This window comes from Etheostoma spectabile, chromosome 4 (genome assembly GCF_008692095.1).
Source record: "Etheostoma spectabile isolate EspeVRDwgs_2016 chromosome 4, UIUC_Espe_1.0, whole genome shotgun sequence".
Taxonomy (NCBI): Eukaryota; Metazoa; Chordata; class Actinopteri; order Perciformes; family Percidae; genus Etheostoma; species Etheostoma spectabile.
This window is the reverse complement of record NC_045736.1, coordinates 16,752,806-16,771,885: the sequence shown is the minus strand read 5'-3', so window position 1 is coordinate 16,771,885 and position 19,080 is coordinate 16,752,806. Positions and strand designations below refer to the sequence as shown.

At 38.1% G+C, this 19,080-nt stretch overlaps 1 protein-coding gene across 1 annotated transcript in view; it reads left to right on the top strand.

Annotated features, from left to right (window-relative positions):
• Positions 1–19,080, top strand: part of cadpsb (Ca2+-dependent activator protein for secretion b) — a 59,020-nt gene that overhangs the window by 11,293 nt on the left and 28,647 nt on the right. Inside the window, exons 2-6 of the mRNA XM_032513023.1 lie at positions 3,081–3,194; positions 5,100–5,432; positions 12,728–12,808; positions 13,113–13,346; positions 15,181–15,303. Coding sequence (XP_032368914.1) covers positions 3,081–3,194; positions 5,100–5,432; positions 12,728–12,808; positions 13,113–13,346; positions 15,181–15,303 — 885 coding nt within the window. The remainder of the gene's footprint in view (positions 1–3,080; positions 3,195–5,099; positions 5,433–12,727; positions 12,809–13,112; positions 13,347–15,180; positions 15,304–19,080) is intronic.

Here is a 19,080-nt window from a genome sequence, read left to right as displayed (position 1 = left end):
TATATAACGGACTAACTGTAGTACCAAAAGGAAAATTAAAAAAGACCTGTACAACCTACACTCCACTCCACACATAATGACAAAGCAATACGTACAAATATCCTTATTTGGTTCACTGAAGAAAGCTTATAGATATGTGCCAGTTGAGGGGGTTTAAAACTATAAACCAGATTTACTGTAGGGGCTCAGTAGGCTTTTAAATGCTTATTTTGAAAATATGTTTATGTTTTACCATCCATTAATCTCCACTATGCACTCTCTATTTAACAATGATGTACTGTATTTGGATTCGTTATATAAACTTTAGGGACATAAAATACAAATTTTACGTCTTAAATGTTTGACAATGACTCAAATATTGCATCAGCCAGAACTATACTACATATTGAGCTATTAACTCAAAGTCTAGTCATAGTCATAGTCTTCTGAACAGTAATTAAGTTACTGTACATCAAGCCAATGCAATGGGCATATCCCCTCTATTGATGAAATGTGAAAGGTGATTAATGTCACTGCCCACTTCACTGCAAGCCAATGTATCACGATGCAACAGTGCAATATTGATAAGAGCCACAGAGAGAGAGTCAATAAGAGCAAAGCAGGAAAAGTATGAATTGGGAGTCTGGCCTTCTCTCTCATTCATCAACTTGCTTGCTAATCAGCACAGTTCTTCAATCAGCAATGAAATAAAGAGTATGCAGAATAGGAAGTCATAAATTATTTCTGCAGTTGAGCTATTTTTTGGTGGAAAAGTGGATACATTTTGCTTGGTTAACTGCTGTGTACTTCAGTGTCAGCTTTTCAAATAAACACACACAGAGTTAGCAGCTTGCTGTGTTGTCACATAAAGTTAGATCGGCCAAGAGAAACTGTCAGCAAAAGCAAAAGTATTATTAGCTTTGACCTTTCATGGTCAATTCTTCAGGTAAAACACAAATGTGTTCTGCCAGTATTTGGATGACTGCCAATGACCTTTCCCCTAGAGTTTATTATAACATCTTTGTGATTCTTCTACAGCTATCTGGGAAAAGGGAATATAAAATTAATACGTAAAGTTAACAGAGGCCACTCCGACAAAGATATTTAGTTTAATACTTCAAATCCTCAAATTTGAGGCTGGGAACGTTTGCTTGGAAATTTCCTGATACGATTGAGCATGAAAATAGTTGTTGTTTCACCTCTAATTATAGCTCCTCATAAAATGCATGCAAGTCATTTATTTCTCCATCACAGCATAGTCTCTAACAGTAATGGGGTTGCTGTTAAGAGAGTTTGTATTTAAGAAAGCTACAGTGACCTCAGATCTAGTGGAAGAAGGTATAGCTTTGCCATAAGAACATTTAGGCAGCTTGGATTAAATCTGTCTTTGTACCTTTTCTCAAAAGCCCAACAGCCCTTCACCAGAAACCCTCTCAGCCCACACCTGAGTATGTTACACAATATTCACACAATGTTCTTGCCTTTTCTTTCCCTGCTGGTAAATAGCTTATCACTCGGCAGCATGTCTGCACTTATTTTCCATGTTTAACTTTCAATTAAAGTTTTTTTAAGTGTATATACTGTACTGATTACTGTGGTCTATTAAAACATAGCATTGGTTGTTTACTCTTTCTCTTTAATCTAACATCTACAGTAACTACTGCAAAACAGACCCAACACCTTATGAAGCACAAGTATTAATCTCTGATGTTGATGTGCTGTTAAGTGCATCTTTTTTGTTTGGACATTAAGTGGTTTATCATCCAGAGATGCACTCTTTCGCAACTATTGTGAATTGGATAAAATAGGTATTTTGATGCTGCAGTCATTTAATTGTCAACCTCTAGTGTGTGTCTATACTTTGTGTTTGTACGTGTCTTTGTAAATCTTTCTTATTAGACCAAACTCAAGCCCTTTGGCTTCGACAGTCGTATGAGACATGATCCTCATTATCAGAACTTACTGACAATAGTGTTGAGATTGCCTAAAAAGGCACATGAGGCCATCTCACTCCTAAACCAAAGTCTGTATATTACTATGTGCAGTTGAATGCATGCAGAGAAACACTTTACCAGCAGTTTCTTGTACTTGTTTGATATACACAACAGCTTTTCTATTTCATTGTGACAGTTATAAATCATTTATTCCTTGTACACTCAAAACATTACGTTAGGGACGTTTAGTTTTTGACATCTGAATCTGACAAGGCTTGTCACCTCTCATGTTTGTGATATTCATGGACAGGATATCAAAGTGCAGCTGAGGCCTGGCGTTTTCCCAGTTGGATGGTATTAGGGTGGCATCTCTTCCATTTGCACATTATGTTGTCCTTTTGGCTTCATTGGACCGTGACCTACAATGTCCACTGGAGCAGTTTGCAGCTGAGTGGGATGCAGTCATGTTGGTGGATTGCTTAGTTCAGGTTAAGGAGGGGCAGTAGCTATGTGGCAGAATTCAGGTACCTTGGGGTTTTATTCATACGTGATGGTAAAAAGGATATTAAGATTGACCACCATTTACTGGCAGCAGTAATGCAGGCATCATATCAGACTACTAAGTAGTAAAAACTATAAAGCAAAGCTCTCAATTTAACAGTCAATCTTAGTTCCCACTCTCACCCACAGTCATGATATGTGTAGTGATTGAAGAATGACATTGTGGATACCACCAGCTCAGATGAGGATCCTGGCTTCAGTCCACGTGAAGCTCAGAGATTTGGGATCACTTTGTTATTGAGCTTCTGCTCCTTTGTATTGACAGGAGCCAGTTAAAGTGGATTGGAAACTTACATGTAGCAGGAATACCTCCTGGGCTGCTACCTCTAGAAGTGCTCAGAACATTATTGTCAAGTGGATGCAAAGGTAGATTTAGGGAACACTACAAGGATTACATGTCCCAACTGGCCCTCGAGTGCTTAGTGTTCCCACAGTTGGGGCTTTAGGAATCTCCTGTGGAAAGAATGTTTGGGCTGCTCTGCTCGCCTGGAATAAGTTATTCAAAAGTGGTTGGATTTTATTGTTGTTCAATGTCTGCTTGTTTTGACACATTTCCTAACCTGGTTTCAATACTTAGGTGTCCTCTCTTTGCCTTTGATTCCACAGATAACCAAGCAGCAACTTCAGCAGACTAAGGACCGTTTCCAGGCCTTCCTCAATGGAGACACACAGATTGTGGCTGATGAAGCATTCATCAATGCTGTGCAGAGCTACAATGAGGTAACAACACAGCATAACCATATAGCAGCACTATCACAGTCAGAACCATTTAGGTATCCAAGTGCAGGGACTTATTGCTTTCAAATGAATCACTAAATGTGAAATACAATATATCATTCATATGTGTGAACATATTTAGATGTTTCAGAAATCTTCAAATGCAGTTGAATATTTATTATCCATTATGTGTAACAATTTTTAGACATGTGATGTACAGTATTTGTTTTTGTATGTGCATGCTGTATCACTTTTTCAACGGATTTCAAATGAGAAATAACCAGCTTTCAGTCTAAAACGTAAAAAAAGCACTTCACAGCCCTCTTGCTATTCCATGTCAAAATGCAGACGGTTGAGTTGCAAAATGGTGGCTAAAGCTTTTCACTGCACAGATTATGAGTCAGAGAGCATGTGGCTGACACAGCCATCTTTCCAAACCTCACTATTCAATCCGCAGATGAAAAAGTCATTATTACCATGCATACAGTACAAAAGGCGTTGCAGATAGTGGAATACGTCAGCCTCAAGGCCAAATCCACGATGGAAAAACAAGCTCAGTTATTATTAAAAACAGAAGTATAACATTGGAACCATCGGGAAACACATATAAGCTGCCATGGAAGTTTATTACCAGCTATTTTGATTTCATATATATATATATATATATATATATATATATATATATATAGTTACATATATAATATATTTACTGTTAATGTGAAAAATACATTTAATAATAAATTTAAAACTGAACCTGAAGGAGAGTCTATGCTTCTTTTGAATGCACTTTGTCATGTTTTTAACCCGTTGGTGGCTGTCAAGACAATTATGTCTTGTTGTAACAATATGTATTACTGTAACAATTAAAAGTTAAAAACTAACAGGAAACACTTATAATGCTGATGGCTCCCTCCCTGTTTTACTATGGTAAGAGACTGATGATTGTGGAATGATTGAAACCTTTTATTTTTTTTTTACTTTTGCATGTGAACATAACAAAAAAGTACAGTTTTTTTCTCTTGGGTAAAGTCCACAGTGTGTAGATCTTTTTCTTCACTTTGTCTAAAAAAAAGAAGTACATTTATGTAAAAATTTCAGATTTACTCATCCGCGTAAAGCGGCATCTTTGTTGAATCTTTATTGAAACAGCGAGGCTCATAACTGTTTTTGCATGGTCACTGCTTAACTTTCTATGGGGCGGCCTCTAGCTCACCCAGTAAGAGCGTGCACCCCATGTAGGCTGAGTCTTGCAACCTGTGGCCCTTTGCTGGGTGTCATCCCACATCCCACTGTCACTCTCAAGTTAAGTGAAAAAAGCCCCAAAACAATCATCTTTAAAAAAACAAACATCTTAACATGCTATAATTTCAACCTTCAGTCTACATAAACCTTTGTAATCCACTGATACATACACCAAATGACAAGGCTAATGGTTCAGCAATGGCTGCTTTTAGCCATACTTGATGCTAAGAACAAAATGTGACTGTCAGAGTGAAAAAGCAGTCAGCTCTGATGGTTACTTTGCTTGATGCTGTGACAATATAGCCCCGCCTGTCTGTGTCCCTGTTAGGCTGTGATTAGCAGGAGACAGCATGCAGCTTTGGCCGCGTTGAGTCACAGCTTTACATACATGCCTCTGATTTTTCAATTCAAATTAACAAGAACAGTTTTATTTTGCTCATGAAGACAGACATTTGGTGTTTGAGACAGAATGTGACAGAAAAGTTCTTCACAACGCTTATGCCATGTATGCTACATGGTATTAGAGATGTGAAAATGTGTAAATACAAGTCTGTTTAGAAGTCTTGAGATATCAAATTAGTACTAATCATTGGAAATAAAGATCTTATTAGGGATCTCTATCTCTCACATAACTGCAATTAGTGACATTGGTCTCTCACAATGTAGGTGTTCCTGAAGAGTGACCGTGTGGCTAAGATGGTCCAGAGCGGCGGCTTCTCGGCCAATGATTTCAGGGAAGTGTTCAAGAGGCACATCGAGAAGCGCGTACGAAGCCTTCCAGAAATCGACGGTCTGAGCAAGGAGACAGTACTCAGCTCTTGGATGGCCAAGTTTGACACCATCTACCGCGGTGACGAGGATCCACGCAAAGCGCAGCAACGCATGACTGCCAGTGCGGCCTCTGAGCTGATCCTCAGCAAGGACCAGCTGTACGAGATGTTCCAGAATATCCTCGGCATCAAAAAGTTTGAGCATCAGCTGCTTTATCAAGCCTGTCAGGTAAGATCTTGAGTCCACAGGATATTTGTCTCAGAAGACTTTTTACACTTTATTGTGAATATTGAATGCTTTTCTATGGTTATTTTGATAACATTGATTTTTTTCTCTCTAAACTTCTGAAAACCACAAAATCCTCTTTGTGACCACCATAGTGATGGTAATGAACAGCAGGCAGTAAAGTGGATGGGTTAAGAGCTGAAGAAGCAATTAATCAATTAATCACTAAGTTGTTCAACAGATAATTAATTTTTAAAATCCGTTAATCATTTATTGTTGTTTGGTCAAAAATAGTTTGATCAAAAATGTGAACAAAAATATTTGTTGGTTCCAACTTCTTTTCTCATTTGAGTATTGAACTGTTAGACAAAAAACAAGACCTTTTAGGGTGTCGCTGTGGGCTTCCAGAACTTGTGATGGGCAACCCTGGTGTCAGGCTAAAGTTACCCCAGACCAACTTTTGAGATGGACCTTCCTGATTTGACAAAAATGTACCAAATGTACCAGATTCTTGTGAAAAACTGGCAAAGAAATCCTCGGCCTACGTGTACCAACACAATATTCTGGTCTGACTAAAAACAGACTTGAATATTATGTGACATTAGGATGATGGACTTAGAATCACCAGATTAGCAAAAAATGTCAAAATAATCCATGAAATGTGATGTTTAATCAGACAAGTGCTAAAAAATAATCACCATTTTATCATTTAGTTTATTGAGTAGTTTTTTGATAATGCTGACTATTTAATTATTCTAGGTGTATGTTTATTTATAAGTATTTGCCACGTAGACACCATGTCATCATTGTGCATCGATTGGACATATTTCAAAAGTAAATATGTCTCCTCAAGCTATATCTCCTGAGACCAGGCCAGCAATACTTTATTGTAGGGGAGATATGTTGAGATTGCAGGTGGATAATAGTGGACACTGGGGGCGCGTGTCAGACATAATTCTCCTTCCCTTGCTGTGTTTACTGCTTTACTACTCTCTATGGGATTGCTGATAGCAGCACTAATGTATTCTTTCTTCAGGAGCTTGATTAAAAGTCTAATCACGTCAGGATTTAAAGGAGGGTTTCGATACATTTACATCTGCTCATCATTTAATGCATAAAAAAACGTACCTCTTCATTTCATTTACATCTAATGGACCTGTCTCTTAGAAGCCAGAAGGTTTTAAAATGCTGAATTTCTTTGAACCAGGAGTCATCCCAGTTTCAACAGTTGCTGATGTACAGCATAAATCTGCGCAGATGGCATGAAGTGCTGTTAAACAAATTAGACTGTTCAGTATTCTTCAAATGACTCTGTTGGCAAAGTTCAATATGGGCTCTTTTCTGCAGAGTGTTCATTTGTTTGATGCTTCTAATGCAGAGGTGCAATACATCGCCATAGCCACCAAATCCACTGTGCATTTTTCTTCCCAAGCCTTTGAAGATGCTTAACCTAGTTTTTCTTAATGTGCTGGCAGCAGAGCTGTTCGTATGCGGTCAGAAATCAGCATGCAGAACATAATACCAAATCCCTGAACAGATCCCACTCTGAACAATACAAAGCTACTGAAGAACATTCACAACATAACACCAACATAAAAGCTGCGGAAACGTGTATGCAGCTTCATACTGTGGTGTAAAACAGATTATTTTTTATAGGTATATAAAAATTAAAAGGTAGGTAAAAATGTCACATAAATTCAAGTCATTGTTCTGGAAAGGAATAGATTTGTTTTCAATTGATCACTCATATACATGTAAACAGATCCTCCCGCTGCTTTTCCTGCTGTTCTTGGAGTCCTCTCCCTCTCTCTCTCTCTCTCTCTCTCTCTCTCTCTCTCTCTCTCTCTCACATTTCATTTGCTGCCATAACGAAATCATCAGACTTTGCTGAGCCTCTTGTCAGTAAGCAACCAGCAGCCATTTTTTGCCCTCTACTAAAGGATAAAGTCCTTACTAAAAAAGAGACAGCAATCCAGTCAGCATGTGCTCAGGGCTGCTGGGATTTGATGAAAGGTTTTCATGGATCGGCTGCGATTCCGAGAACATCATTTTTTTAACAGTTATCACTGAGGATTTACATTTTTTGCAGGTGAATCCAAATAGAAGAAAGGAAGCAGTGATCTATTTTTGTCTCACACTGAAGCAAGAGCAGCCTCTGGAAATGACTAACAGCCTGATTAGACTGTATGGCCGGCGGCTGTGCCAGCCAGACTGATGGCTGCAGTAATTTAGCAGTGGTGACACCAAGCATGATCAAACAACTGTAAGAAAACATGTCTGGTGTCTCCGTTTCAACACAATTTTGTAAACCCAAATTTGTTAACTATATATTAATACAAATTTGTTTCCACTTTGTTGCCTTTACTAATATTTCCTAAATTAAAACAAAAATATTTGTGTTTTTTAACCTGGTTGTAAGATTCAGATTTTATTTTTACTTTAAGTAAAACAGCTGTGGCGGAAATCAGTCATATAGCTGCAGACTGTCTGGAAAGTAAACGCAGAAAATCAGCACATGGAAAGATATTCTGTATCTGAAGTGACCATTTATCTGTGATGTTTTGCATTAATAGCTAGCCTCCTCACAAACTAGTGAATGTTTGAAAATTGAAATTGAAAAATTACAGTAATGATGGATTGTTATTAAAATGAATAGTTGATAGGTGACTAATCCTTCAAGTGTTTCAGCTGTATTATAATGTATAGACTACTGTTTACAGATTCTCATGCTGAGGTGATTTAATTCCTGATATTTATTCGCACCAGGGGACTTTCAATAACTAAATTGATTCCCTTATCTCAAATGGTTGATTAAATTACCAAAGCCTGGGAGTGAAAGTAAGGCATAAGCACATCAGAATGAGACTTTCCACCTACTGAGCTATAAATCATGACCTTTGCCCCCACCTGACAGGCCATACTCAAATCAGCTTTCCCTAGGCTTTGCAGGAGACCCCTCCTATTCCTCTTTAATTTGACTTGTCAGCAACTGTTAGTTGGAAAATGAGGCTTGAGCTCTTCCTGGTTTAGCCTGTAGCTGATAATTGTGTAAAGGAGCCTCTTTACTGCACACAGAATTGGCAAAGGATGAAAGCATGTGCTATGCCTGCCCAGCCACCTCTTAGCTGAAAAAGCAGCGGCACTGAAATGCAGGGTTAAGCTTGACTGCACCCACGTGGTTTGAAATCTGGAGAATGTTTGTAATGAGGAAAAAAATAAAAGTTTGTCCTTGGTAGAGATGTCCTCGCTACTACCCAAAAATCTTTCAAGTGTTATCTGGAAATGAAGCTTGTGTGACTGACTAAAAACAGTAACGTTGTGGGCTGTAAAACCCAAACAATGTCCTGCAGAGCCAGTTGGAGCTGTAGACTGATATTTTCCCTTATCAGTAACCCCTTTCACATTACACTTACTAATCCAAGATAAAATAACTGATTCAGGTCAGCTTTCAACAAGATGAAAATAAACCAAACCTGTGCGCTTACTGAATAAATATTCTCTAAATTGATTAGGATGTTAGAAGTTGAGATGGAGAATTATTTACCATGTCCATTAATTAGCACATTTCCTTATTAGCATGTCTTGCATGTCTCTACACTCACCCAAGAGAAGCTTTTTATTAAAAACATACAAATGCATATCACCCACAGTGAGTCTAAAAATAGACCAGCTGCTTCAACTCCTCCTGGTCCAATTCACCTTTAATCTATCTCTGTCCGCCCGGCCTTTGTTCTCTACAAGAAACCGCTACCGCGCGATTGTTGCTAATGTCCCAGCATCCACCTGGGAATCTATCATCAGCTGTGCTGTTAACTACCCACCTGCTTCTGCTCCATCACCTTTAACCTGCTGTCAGCTTGGCTACCACTGAGGCAGTGCCTTCTTTATTTAGCTGCAGTGCTGCTGTCAGCTTCAGTAACGTAGAGCAAAATTTCCTTTTAGCCAGTGGTATTTTATATGGGATTGCATGTCCACCTACATCGAGCCTGTGGGCCATTGACAGCAGTGACCTTTCAGAAGTTGTAGGCTTGATAAGACTGGGGTGCTGTTGGGCTCAGTGGGTGGTGGCTGTTAGTTCACACAGCCACTGACCTCCATCTCCCACGGCCACAACCATCTTTGCTTTTCACTGTTGTCAAGAGAGAGATGGGGGTAATAGAATAAACTGGCCCCATCCCCCTTTACAGTTCATGGTTCAGAATAAAGCTGTGCAATTAAATAGGTTTTTAAAAGTGATTACGATTTTGGGTCTTAACAATAACAAAAACAGAGATAAAAAATGATTCTTTTGCACAATACATTCCAAAATTAAACTCTTATTTTATCTTGTGTTCTGTTTTACAGTTTTTATTTATTTAATAATTGCAACAACTTTTCCAAAAGTTAAATGAGTAATTGTGTTAAATAATCATGCTTTCAATATTGACCAAATTAATCATGATTATGATTTTTTGCCATAGTCACTCTTTTTTGCAGTGTTGAGAATTTGCCTGGACATACAGATGTAGGTCTGTTGTGTTTTTGGGAAGGGGGAGGCACACAGACAAGACAGTAAAAATGCAGTGTCAGACACTGACATACCAAGCTGCTGGATTTTCAGGCTTGGCAGTGACAGTTCATTTGGGAATGCAAGAGTCAGATGTCGCTGGCACCGCAGCCCAATGGTGCCCAGAGCTCTTGAGTGTTTTGACAGGCTGCACAGAACCATCAGCAACAGGGGGAAAGGAGACGTTCAGGCACAACTCAGGCGGGAATGCAATCAGTATCAGTTATAGTTATGGTTGTAGGTGAGGAATCTGGTTTTCTGCTAACGGACAATGAAAAACAAAAACAAAAGCCTGTGTGTAGGACTTGTTACCACAGGATGATCACCACTGTTTTAAGTGTCACTGTGTGACAGCACTGAGTACTACTCTGCTGCAAGTGCAGACATTCTGCTGCAGCTGGTCTGATTATGTGCTCTACTAAACAGGAACTCTGGGATATGTAGCAGGGTGGCTGTTTAGTGGCCAGCACTGGTAACACACTAGACTTGACGATTCACACTGACTGTCCTCCATTTAAGACGCCATCTGGCTGACATCATTTAATAATCTGCACAGAATCAATAACAGAAATAAGTAATTCAGAAAAAATGAATATCAGCAAAATAGCTAGATTTAAGAAAGAAAATATTTCAACAGCAGAACATGTTTTCTACTGCTTGCATGACCAAGATGCCCATAATTCCTAAGAGTACTGTGTTTGTTTTTACCACTTTATCTGTGTGACTCTTTTTCTTATCCATGTTTTGCGTTACCCCATACTCACTGTAGTGATGCATATCATGAAGAGCATGTAGACACAGCCCTTTTGTGTGTATTATTCATAATGAAAGCATGCTTAGACTGGTACTTTAAATGTATGGGTTGCGTTATGGCAGTGAAACAATATCTATGTTTCCAGTGTCTTGGTAACACTGTTGCCCCGCCTCTACCCTAATGGCTGGACCATGACTTCAGCTCATTCTCTCTTAAAAAGGATTGCTGGAAGGGGCCGAGAATCAATATGGTAAAGCCTGAAAGACAAGGCGTGTAGTGGGTGAATTACTGTGAGGTACAGAGAGGTCAGCTCTGGCACGCGTCCCAGCAGCAGTTTTAGGGCACTGTATCACAAATAGATCATGTGCTTGTTTGGAGAGACCATGCAGCTGTGTAGAGATGATTCTCACACATTATGCTTCATTCACCAAACATTTTGGTTGGTTTGCCTTCATTAGAGCGATATCTTAGGTTGTTTCTAGGTTGCTTACCAGTTGTGGAAGCAGTATTCAGATCCTTTGCTTAAGTGAAAGTACTAATACCACACTGTACACACTGTAAAATTCCTGTTATTTTGCTTGCTTTTGTGACACTCACACTGGTCTGCATTTTCAAAGCTAGAAAGTAATCAAATCTAATCAGAAAAAAATAATATTAATTGTTTAATTTTATAAAGTAGATGGCTTTTGAAAATAAAATTTGAAAGTAAATGCTCAGTTTCCGTTCAAACATGGTCCTTTGATGGGCGAACACATTTTTATTTTAAATATTCACACTCGCCCACTGCAAAAAGGAAAACTGAAATAAGTTCCCCCTGAAAACTGTAGCATTGCATGTTCCCCTCAGTCTTAAAAAAACAGCACCTGTGTGTAAAATTCAAAGATTTTGCAACACCTGGATAAGATAAAGGTAGATTTTATTTTTCACTGAAAACACTGCTGTGTGGAAAGGTTTTTGACTCCCCAGGTACAACTGTACTGCAGATACAATGTTTCATTTAGGCTCCCATCCTCATAAAGGAAATGGTCGTGACTGGTGAGTCTCAACATCAAGAATGAGCTGTCTTGGCTGAGAGAATAACTTAAGAAGTGAGGCACACAGAAGCAAAGAGCAGGAGAGAGACATCAGCACTCTCTTCTATTTCCTTGTGTCAGCTAATATGAATCTCTTATTCATTATTGATGTGAGAGAGCCATGAATGCCTCTGCTTTTCATACTCCAAGGCAAAAACTAGGCTAACAGATGTCAGGCATCTTTGCCTGGAGTTGGTATTGTCCAATGCAGGCAGATTTCAAACCTTTTAAAGAAATTAAATTTCCATTGGTTTTGTCACAATGTGCCAAAACAGTTTGGGATTGGCTCATTGAAGTTAAAGTTTTTCCTCATCACTGTGAATGCATTTCATTGTCTTTATTTTTACTGCCCTTTCTCAGCTTGACTGTTTTAGATAGTTTAATCATTTTCATTCTGCTGATTGAAATCAACAAGAAAAGGAAGAATTCCAAAATCTCAACACTTTCAAACAGACCTCTCCGCAAACAATGGTCCAATTTACAGTCTCTATGGTGTTGGCAGCATGGCTTCTATGACGGATTGATGAGTTTCTTTTTTATCTATTCATGTGTGCTGGCACTCCATGCTGCTATGATTGCAAACTGGAGCTCAAATTAGCCTTTTTATGCATTGCTGTAAACCATTCATCATCATTACCAATCTGAATGAGCACCTTTGGATGGCATGGTCACATTTGTTTCAATCTACATTCTAGACCTACAGTCTAACTTATATCTGTTATTTAAATCCTGCTATACTTACAAACATTGCTCTATAAAGATACTAACAGTCAGAGTCGTACAGTATTAAACAGTTTCTTGGATTTCTTATCTGTCATGGTTAGATAAGTGATGCTGGGAGTTCTAGGTGACCTTTGACCCTGACCTATGGTCATAGCAATGCGTTTCTCTGACCTCATTGACCTGCTTCTGTTTTTATTAATAGTTGGACAACCTGGATGAGCAAGCTGCACAGATCAGAAGAGAACTTGATGGTCGTCTTCAGATGGCGGACCAGATTGCCAGGGTGAGTCAGACTCTGCGGGGGACTCTTGAATATGCTTTGTTATATTGTTAATGTCACTACGATGGTCTAACTTGTGTAAAGATCACAGTGGGAGCTTCCACCCACAGGTAAAAAGAGCATATAATTTCAAAGAATTTACATTTACAAATTTTGCTATAGTTTCATATCCCCTATCTGAAAAAGAGACACCTACACTAATCTTGCTTTTATGTTTTCAGTATTTTGGACATTCCAACATTTACCTCATTGTTAATTGTTATCAAGATTGTGATTTTTTGCTGAGCCCTCTCTGTTTTGTCAATAGGGTGGCAAGTTCCCCAAATTTGTGTCTAAAGAGATGGAGGCCATGTTCATCGAGGAGCTCAAGTCCTCCGTGAATCAGCTGATGGCCAATCTGGAGAGCATGCCCGTGTCCAAGGGAGGGGAGTTCAAACTCCAGAAGATGAAACGGGGACACAATACCTCCATCATTGACATGGGCCAGGAGGACGAGAACACGCTATCCAAGTCGGATGTGGTTCTGTCCTTTACTTTAGAGGTACAGTGCATTAGGAATGAAGCTAAATATAATGAAATGTATGTGATAACTCACAAAGACATTTAACATACAGTATATCTCAGGATTTCTAACCATGGCCAAACTGAGCAAACGTTATTTTATTAAATTATCTAAACTCAATGAAAAACTACATCTGCCTAAACCAGAGATAATAAATCAGAGATGTCGTTGACAACTTGTCTGCTAGTGACTAAGTATAGAAACAGACCTGGTTAGTGTGTTTAACAGACGCAGAACAGACTGACACACACGCCATGTACACACACACACACACACACACACACACACACACACACACACACACACACACACACACACACACAAACCCTTTCACTTACTCCTCAATGGGGTAAGTGACTCATCTTGTTATCAGCTTGTCTGAGATGAGATATCGCCAAAGATCAGGGAGCAATCACCCCTCATTCCTTATGATGCAGTGCTATTTCAGTGAGTAAGTAATAAGTAAGTATATAATGTACAAAACATGTTTTTTTTAATGAACTATAAATTATTATTGATTATTTTTAACATTTAGAATCACCTTTGACTCAATATTTCAACAGTCTTTAGCTAGACTTCCATTTACATAGATGTGTGTTACATGGATGAATGTTTTTAAGTACAGAGACCAACCTAGTGTGCTGGACTGATAAACGATATGTAAACAGCAACAGTCAAACAAAATATATTGGCGCCACAAAGACATTTGTAGATCTGCTAGACGCTATAATTCAAAGTGGATGCATTATCTTGAGCATTTCTGCCTTTGGTTGCTACAATATAATAGGTACCCTTGGCCAGTGGTACTGAATCTCAGTACTTTAGTAAAAATACAAATAACCTTTGACATAATTACTTTAGTAAAAGTAGAAGTACTACAATGACAACCCTACTTAAGTAAACATAAAAAGTACCTGATTTTAAATGTACTTTAAGTGTTAAAAGTAAAAGTACTTGTATAACGATTGGTTCTCCAAATGTCTATATTCTAATAATTAAAAAAAAAAAAACAGTATGGGCTGCGACATTTAGGTTAATGTAATTGTGCTTACCATCTGTGGCTCAGTTTATATTTTGACTTACGATTCTGTTTGTCACTCAGGGTGATCTGCAGAGTTAAATATCATTAGCAAAATCAACTAAGAAGACTGGTCATACATCTTTAAAAGATTAATTTTACTGTATTTAACCATAATTTTAACAGACAGGGCCAGGTTCTAGAATCCTTGGTTAGAAGGATCAGAAGGATTGAGTCTAGGGCCTCGACCCAATCAAGAGCCGCAGGGAGAAAAACTGATGTAACAGATCGTTGTAGAAATGTAGTGGAGTAGAAATTATAGATAATTGCTGCAAAATGTAACAAAGTAAAAGTCGAAAGCATGCACTATTGATTCTACTTCTACTAATTCTACTAAGTAAAGTACAGATACGTGAAAAAAGTAACAGTAACAAAGTATTTGTACTTTATTACACCACTGCCCCTGGCACTGTTATTCCTATATTTAGTGAACCATTAAATACAACACATAGGATTATGCCCATAGGCCGTTTCAGTAATAGAGAGTACTTTAAAGGATGGATGGCTGTAATCTTTATGGGCTGTTCCAGTAGAAAATTTGCTAAATCTACATTTTTGTATTATGAGAGCATTGGCTATAAGCGTAAATAGTGATGGGATAGTATTTCTAAAATATCTTTAAACTCAAAGGGTTTGCCGCCTTCACTTCTGTTGTTGACTTTTTGCTCTATGACCTGTTTCAAAAGATGAATCACTCTCGTCTTCAACCTTCACTGAGGTGTCTGTGCTCCCTAGGTGGTGATCATGGAAGTGCAGGGGCTAAAGTCTCTGGCTCCAAACAGGATTGTCTACTGCACCATGGAGGTGGAAGGAGGCGAGAAACTCCAGACCGACCAAGCAGAAGCATCCAAGCCCACGTAAGGGCCCAAGCATGCATGTGCACACATTCATGCACATTTGTTTTCATAAAACGTATCAAAATCAAGTGCATCAGTTGGCTACTAGTGATTGATTAATCACTGCCGTTTCATTTAGACGAGCCGACAACTGTTTTTTAGTTATTAGATTTAGAACAACAAAACAAAACATAAACAATCACTCAAATGTATCCAAGTCTATGTATGATGGTGATAATATCCATTTATGTTTGTGTTTGGCAGCCATGATTTAACAGTTTTGAATCAAATTAAATTACATTGTTCAGACATCAAAGCTGTTGATTTTACATACAGTATAGGATCTTTAAAACATAAAAAGAACAATAATACTGGGTATTTCCGTCAGCCACACTTTAGCGTCCGGTATCAGTTATGAGGTATTCAGACACATCTGAAAGTGAATGTAAACTAGTTTGCAATCACAGTAAAAAAACAAAACAAAAAAAGGTCACATATGCTGTATCTTAATTTCTTTGTCTGCAGGCAAAGTCTGACCGTGATTGTATCAGAACATATTTGTTATACTGTATATTTTTTACATCACACATACTTATTCATATACTTACGTGTTATTCACATCCAGTAAATCCACTACTACCAATAATTTATAAGCTCATTTTGATTTAGTATATCCAAAAAGAAAATGTAATTTCAATTATCTTACTGAGATTATCTTTCCAATTACTAAACACTGTTCATTTTAAACTTGAACTGTTGAGATTCTGCCCTATTCTGTATTGATCTTTGATGCCTCCTGTGAATTGCTTTAGATGCCCTAAGTGAAATCCACTTACAAGAAAATAGAGCAAACCTATGTTGCCAAACTGCATCTCAGTGGGTTCTTTGCTGTTCTTTGTATTTCCAGTGCTCTGGCTTGTGCTCTCCGATGCGTCATTCACTCTTGAAGGCTCTTTTGCAATTTGAGACACTGCATTTAATAAGAAATGAGACTGTGTTAAGCAAAACTTCAATGTACAAATTTTTTCCATTAAAACGTATGAAATTATTTGGTCCAAAGTTCTTGTAGTTACACCTCTACTTGAAGCTGTGTTCACTGAAATGTGAAGTTTAATGAAAATTTGGTTGGACCTAACATAAACACTTCTATAATTACCTCAATAATTGTTATTTTAAACCACATTCATAACAATGAGCATGTCCTGGTGAAGGCAAGTATATATTATCCCATGTATATATATATATATATATATAAATATATATCTTTCTTTTGCTGTCTAATTAACCAGTATTGTACAGCGCAAGATATAAAGAAAAAAGGTCCTTGAAACATTCATGCAAATATAAGCTATTTTAAGGCCCACAAGTCTTCCTCTGATCTCCCTAATTCAAGAGCCATTTTATGAAGAGAGAATAAGAGAGATGGATGGGCATGAATGAGAGAAGGGATTAGAGGAGAACAAGGCGATGGTTGTGTGTGTGTGTGCGTGTGTATGTGTGTGTGTGTGTGTGTGTGTGTGTGTGTGTGTGTGTACTGTACACACAAAAAAAGCACACAGAAACACACATGAAGTACATATATCAATGTACTACTGCAGGTTTTGCATACAGTTATTGCTTTGTTTGGTAATTGTGTGCTCTGGCTGGCATTCAACTTACTGTTGTGATCTTACACTTTACTTTGATAAATTAAGTAAGAGGTTGATATTCTTATTGTTGCCACAATGATTTTATGTACAATACAATACAAAAACTATAATGTTAGTGTATTGTAAATCTGCAATTTATTTATTTTTCACTTGACCCACTTGAGCACACTTAGTTATGTATATTTTATGAGATGTACAAGCACAGCACTGTCACATCTATTAATAGACCTTAGATTGATCCACAAGGTCACCTTCATGCCTGCACAATGCCTCCATCTGAAATCAACACAGCTCACCACTACTACCTCACCGCCAGTCAGCAGCCTCTCCGCTCTGTGCATGCCGGGGCCGCAGTGTCTTTGTGTACAATTAGTTAAAATTCATTAGGAATGTTAGAAATGGTTACAGAGAAACCAGCTTTCCAAAATTGGAAATTGACACCATGTCCTAGAGAATTTAGGCATTTAAATAATGTTGCTGTATGGCTGTATGTACAAGGCAGCATAACATGTTGGCAGCCCCAGAACGCAGAGAGAAGAAACAAAAGCCCATGCAGTATTTGTTGTGCAAAACTATTACAACAAACTGCATTTTCACTATTTTTTGTTTTGTTTAATCCATTTGGGCTTTTTGTGGATGCGAGGCTGTTAATGAGGTTTAGCCATTGTTGGTGGTTGGCTTGTAGAGGAATTTTTGGAGTCTATCTTAGGACAATATTTACATGCCTAAATGTACATTGAAAGCAGTGTTTTTTTGTTTTGTTTTTTTACTTATAACTTAATTGCAGTGTTGGGTTCAGATGTTGGCTTTTTCCATTTCCTTTATTGTGTTATATATCTTTTGTTGTGCATGTAACAAGTTAACGTTTACGTGAAAAAACTCGAGTCCACCCCAAAGGGAGTTACCATCTCCCACAGAAAACACAAACTGCTTGAAACATGCAACATTTTGCATCACTTTTTAACACACATTGTAATGCTTGCCTAGCTGCTTGGTTCAAACATGTGTGGCTGAGCAAAAACCACTGTTACTGGCTGAAGCTTGTTTGTTTTGGATCACACTAGCTTGCTTGTCAGGGTCCTTCCAACTCAAATTCGGAATGACTAGTAGTCCTTACAGAACCTAGGTACTGTGCATGTACAACTACCAACTAAGATGGAAGAGTAGTGAGATGCCTCACTCGGTAGCTAAAACAGAGCGGTCAACACATAGAGTTAAAAGAGGAGCTGCAGCAATGTGCAGAACAAAAAAATAAGGTGTTTTTTGAAAATTAAACGGTGTAAACCATTTCTGGTACAACCTATACAATATTTAACCTGGAAATGAGAATAATATGAGGTATTTAATAGTATTCTTTCACTTACCTGTGCTTAAAAGACACTCCACAAATAATCTGTCCTGCTTTTGGGACATGCCTGTGCTAAGGTTTTAAATAAATACAATAAACTTGACAGAAGAAGTTAATTTTAGCCAGTCGGTGGCATCTCTTTGCTACTCTCGGTTTCAGACCCACAAAAGAATGTTGGCTAATAAGATGGGTGTTTTGTTATATAAAAATCTTGCCAAGTGCAGCTTAGCGATGTCTGGTATATAAATAGCAGGAATGCATTTAGAACAAGTGACAAAAAGACGGAGGAATAAAGTGTGTGTATGTTATCTTCTGTGGTTTTATCATGACTTAGACATACTGTAGATCTGTGTGACTCTGCAGTACTTCTTCTTTTATAAATTACTTTGGTCCCCCATCTTCTTTCTTCTTTGATAAAACGAACAGACAGATACTGTGGCATGTTTGTGTGTGTGTGTGTGTGTGTGTGTGTGTGTGTGTGTGTGTGTGTGTGTAAACAATCTAATATTATCAAAGCTATAGTGTGCAACTATGGCCATAGCCAAATTAGCAGCACTGAAGCTCAAGTGAAAAAATTACCTCTTCATCAGAGTCATGTTTTTTTAAACCTTCTGTGTCCTCCTTGGCTACAAGCAACTGCGTGGAGGAGGGGTGGGATTGGTGCATGATCAACAAAGGCTTGCATCATGTGGACCCAATGACGGTTTTGTTTTCATTACTTGGAATTACTCAGACAGAAACTACGCACTATAGCTTTAAATTTCCCCTCTGTATACTGCACTCCCTGTGGTCCTTAAACCGT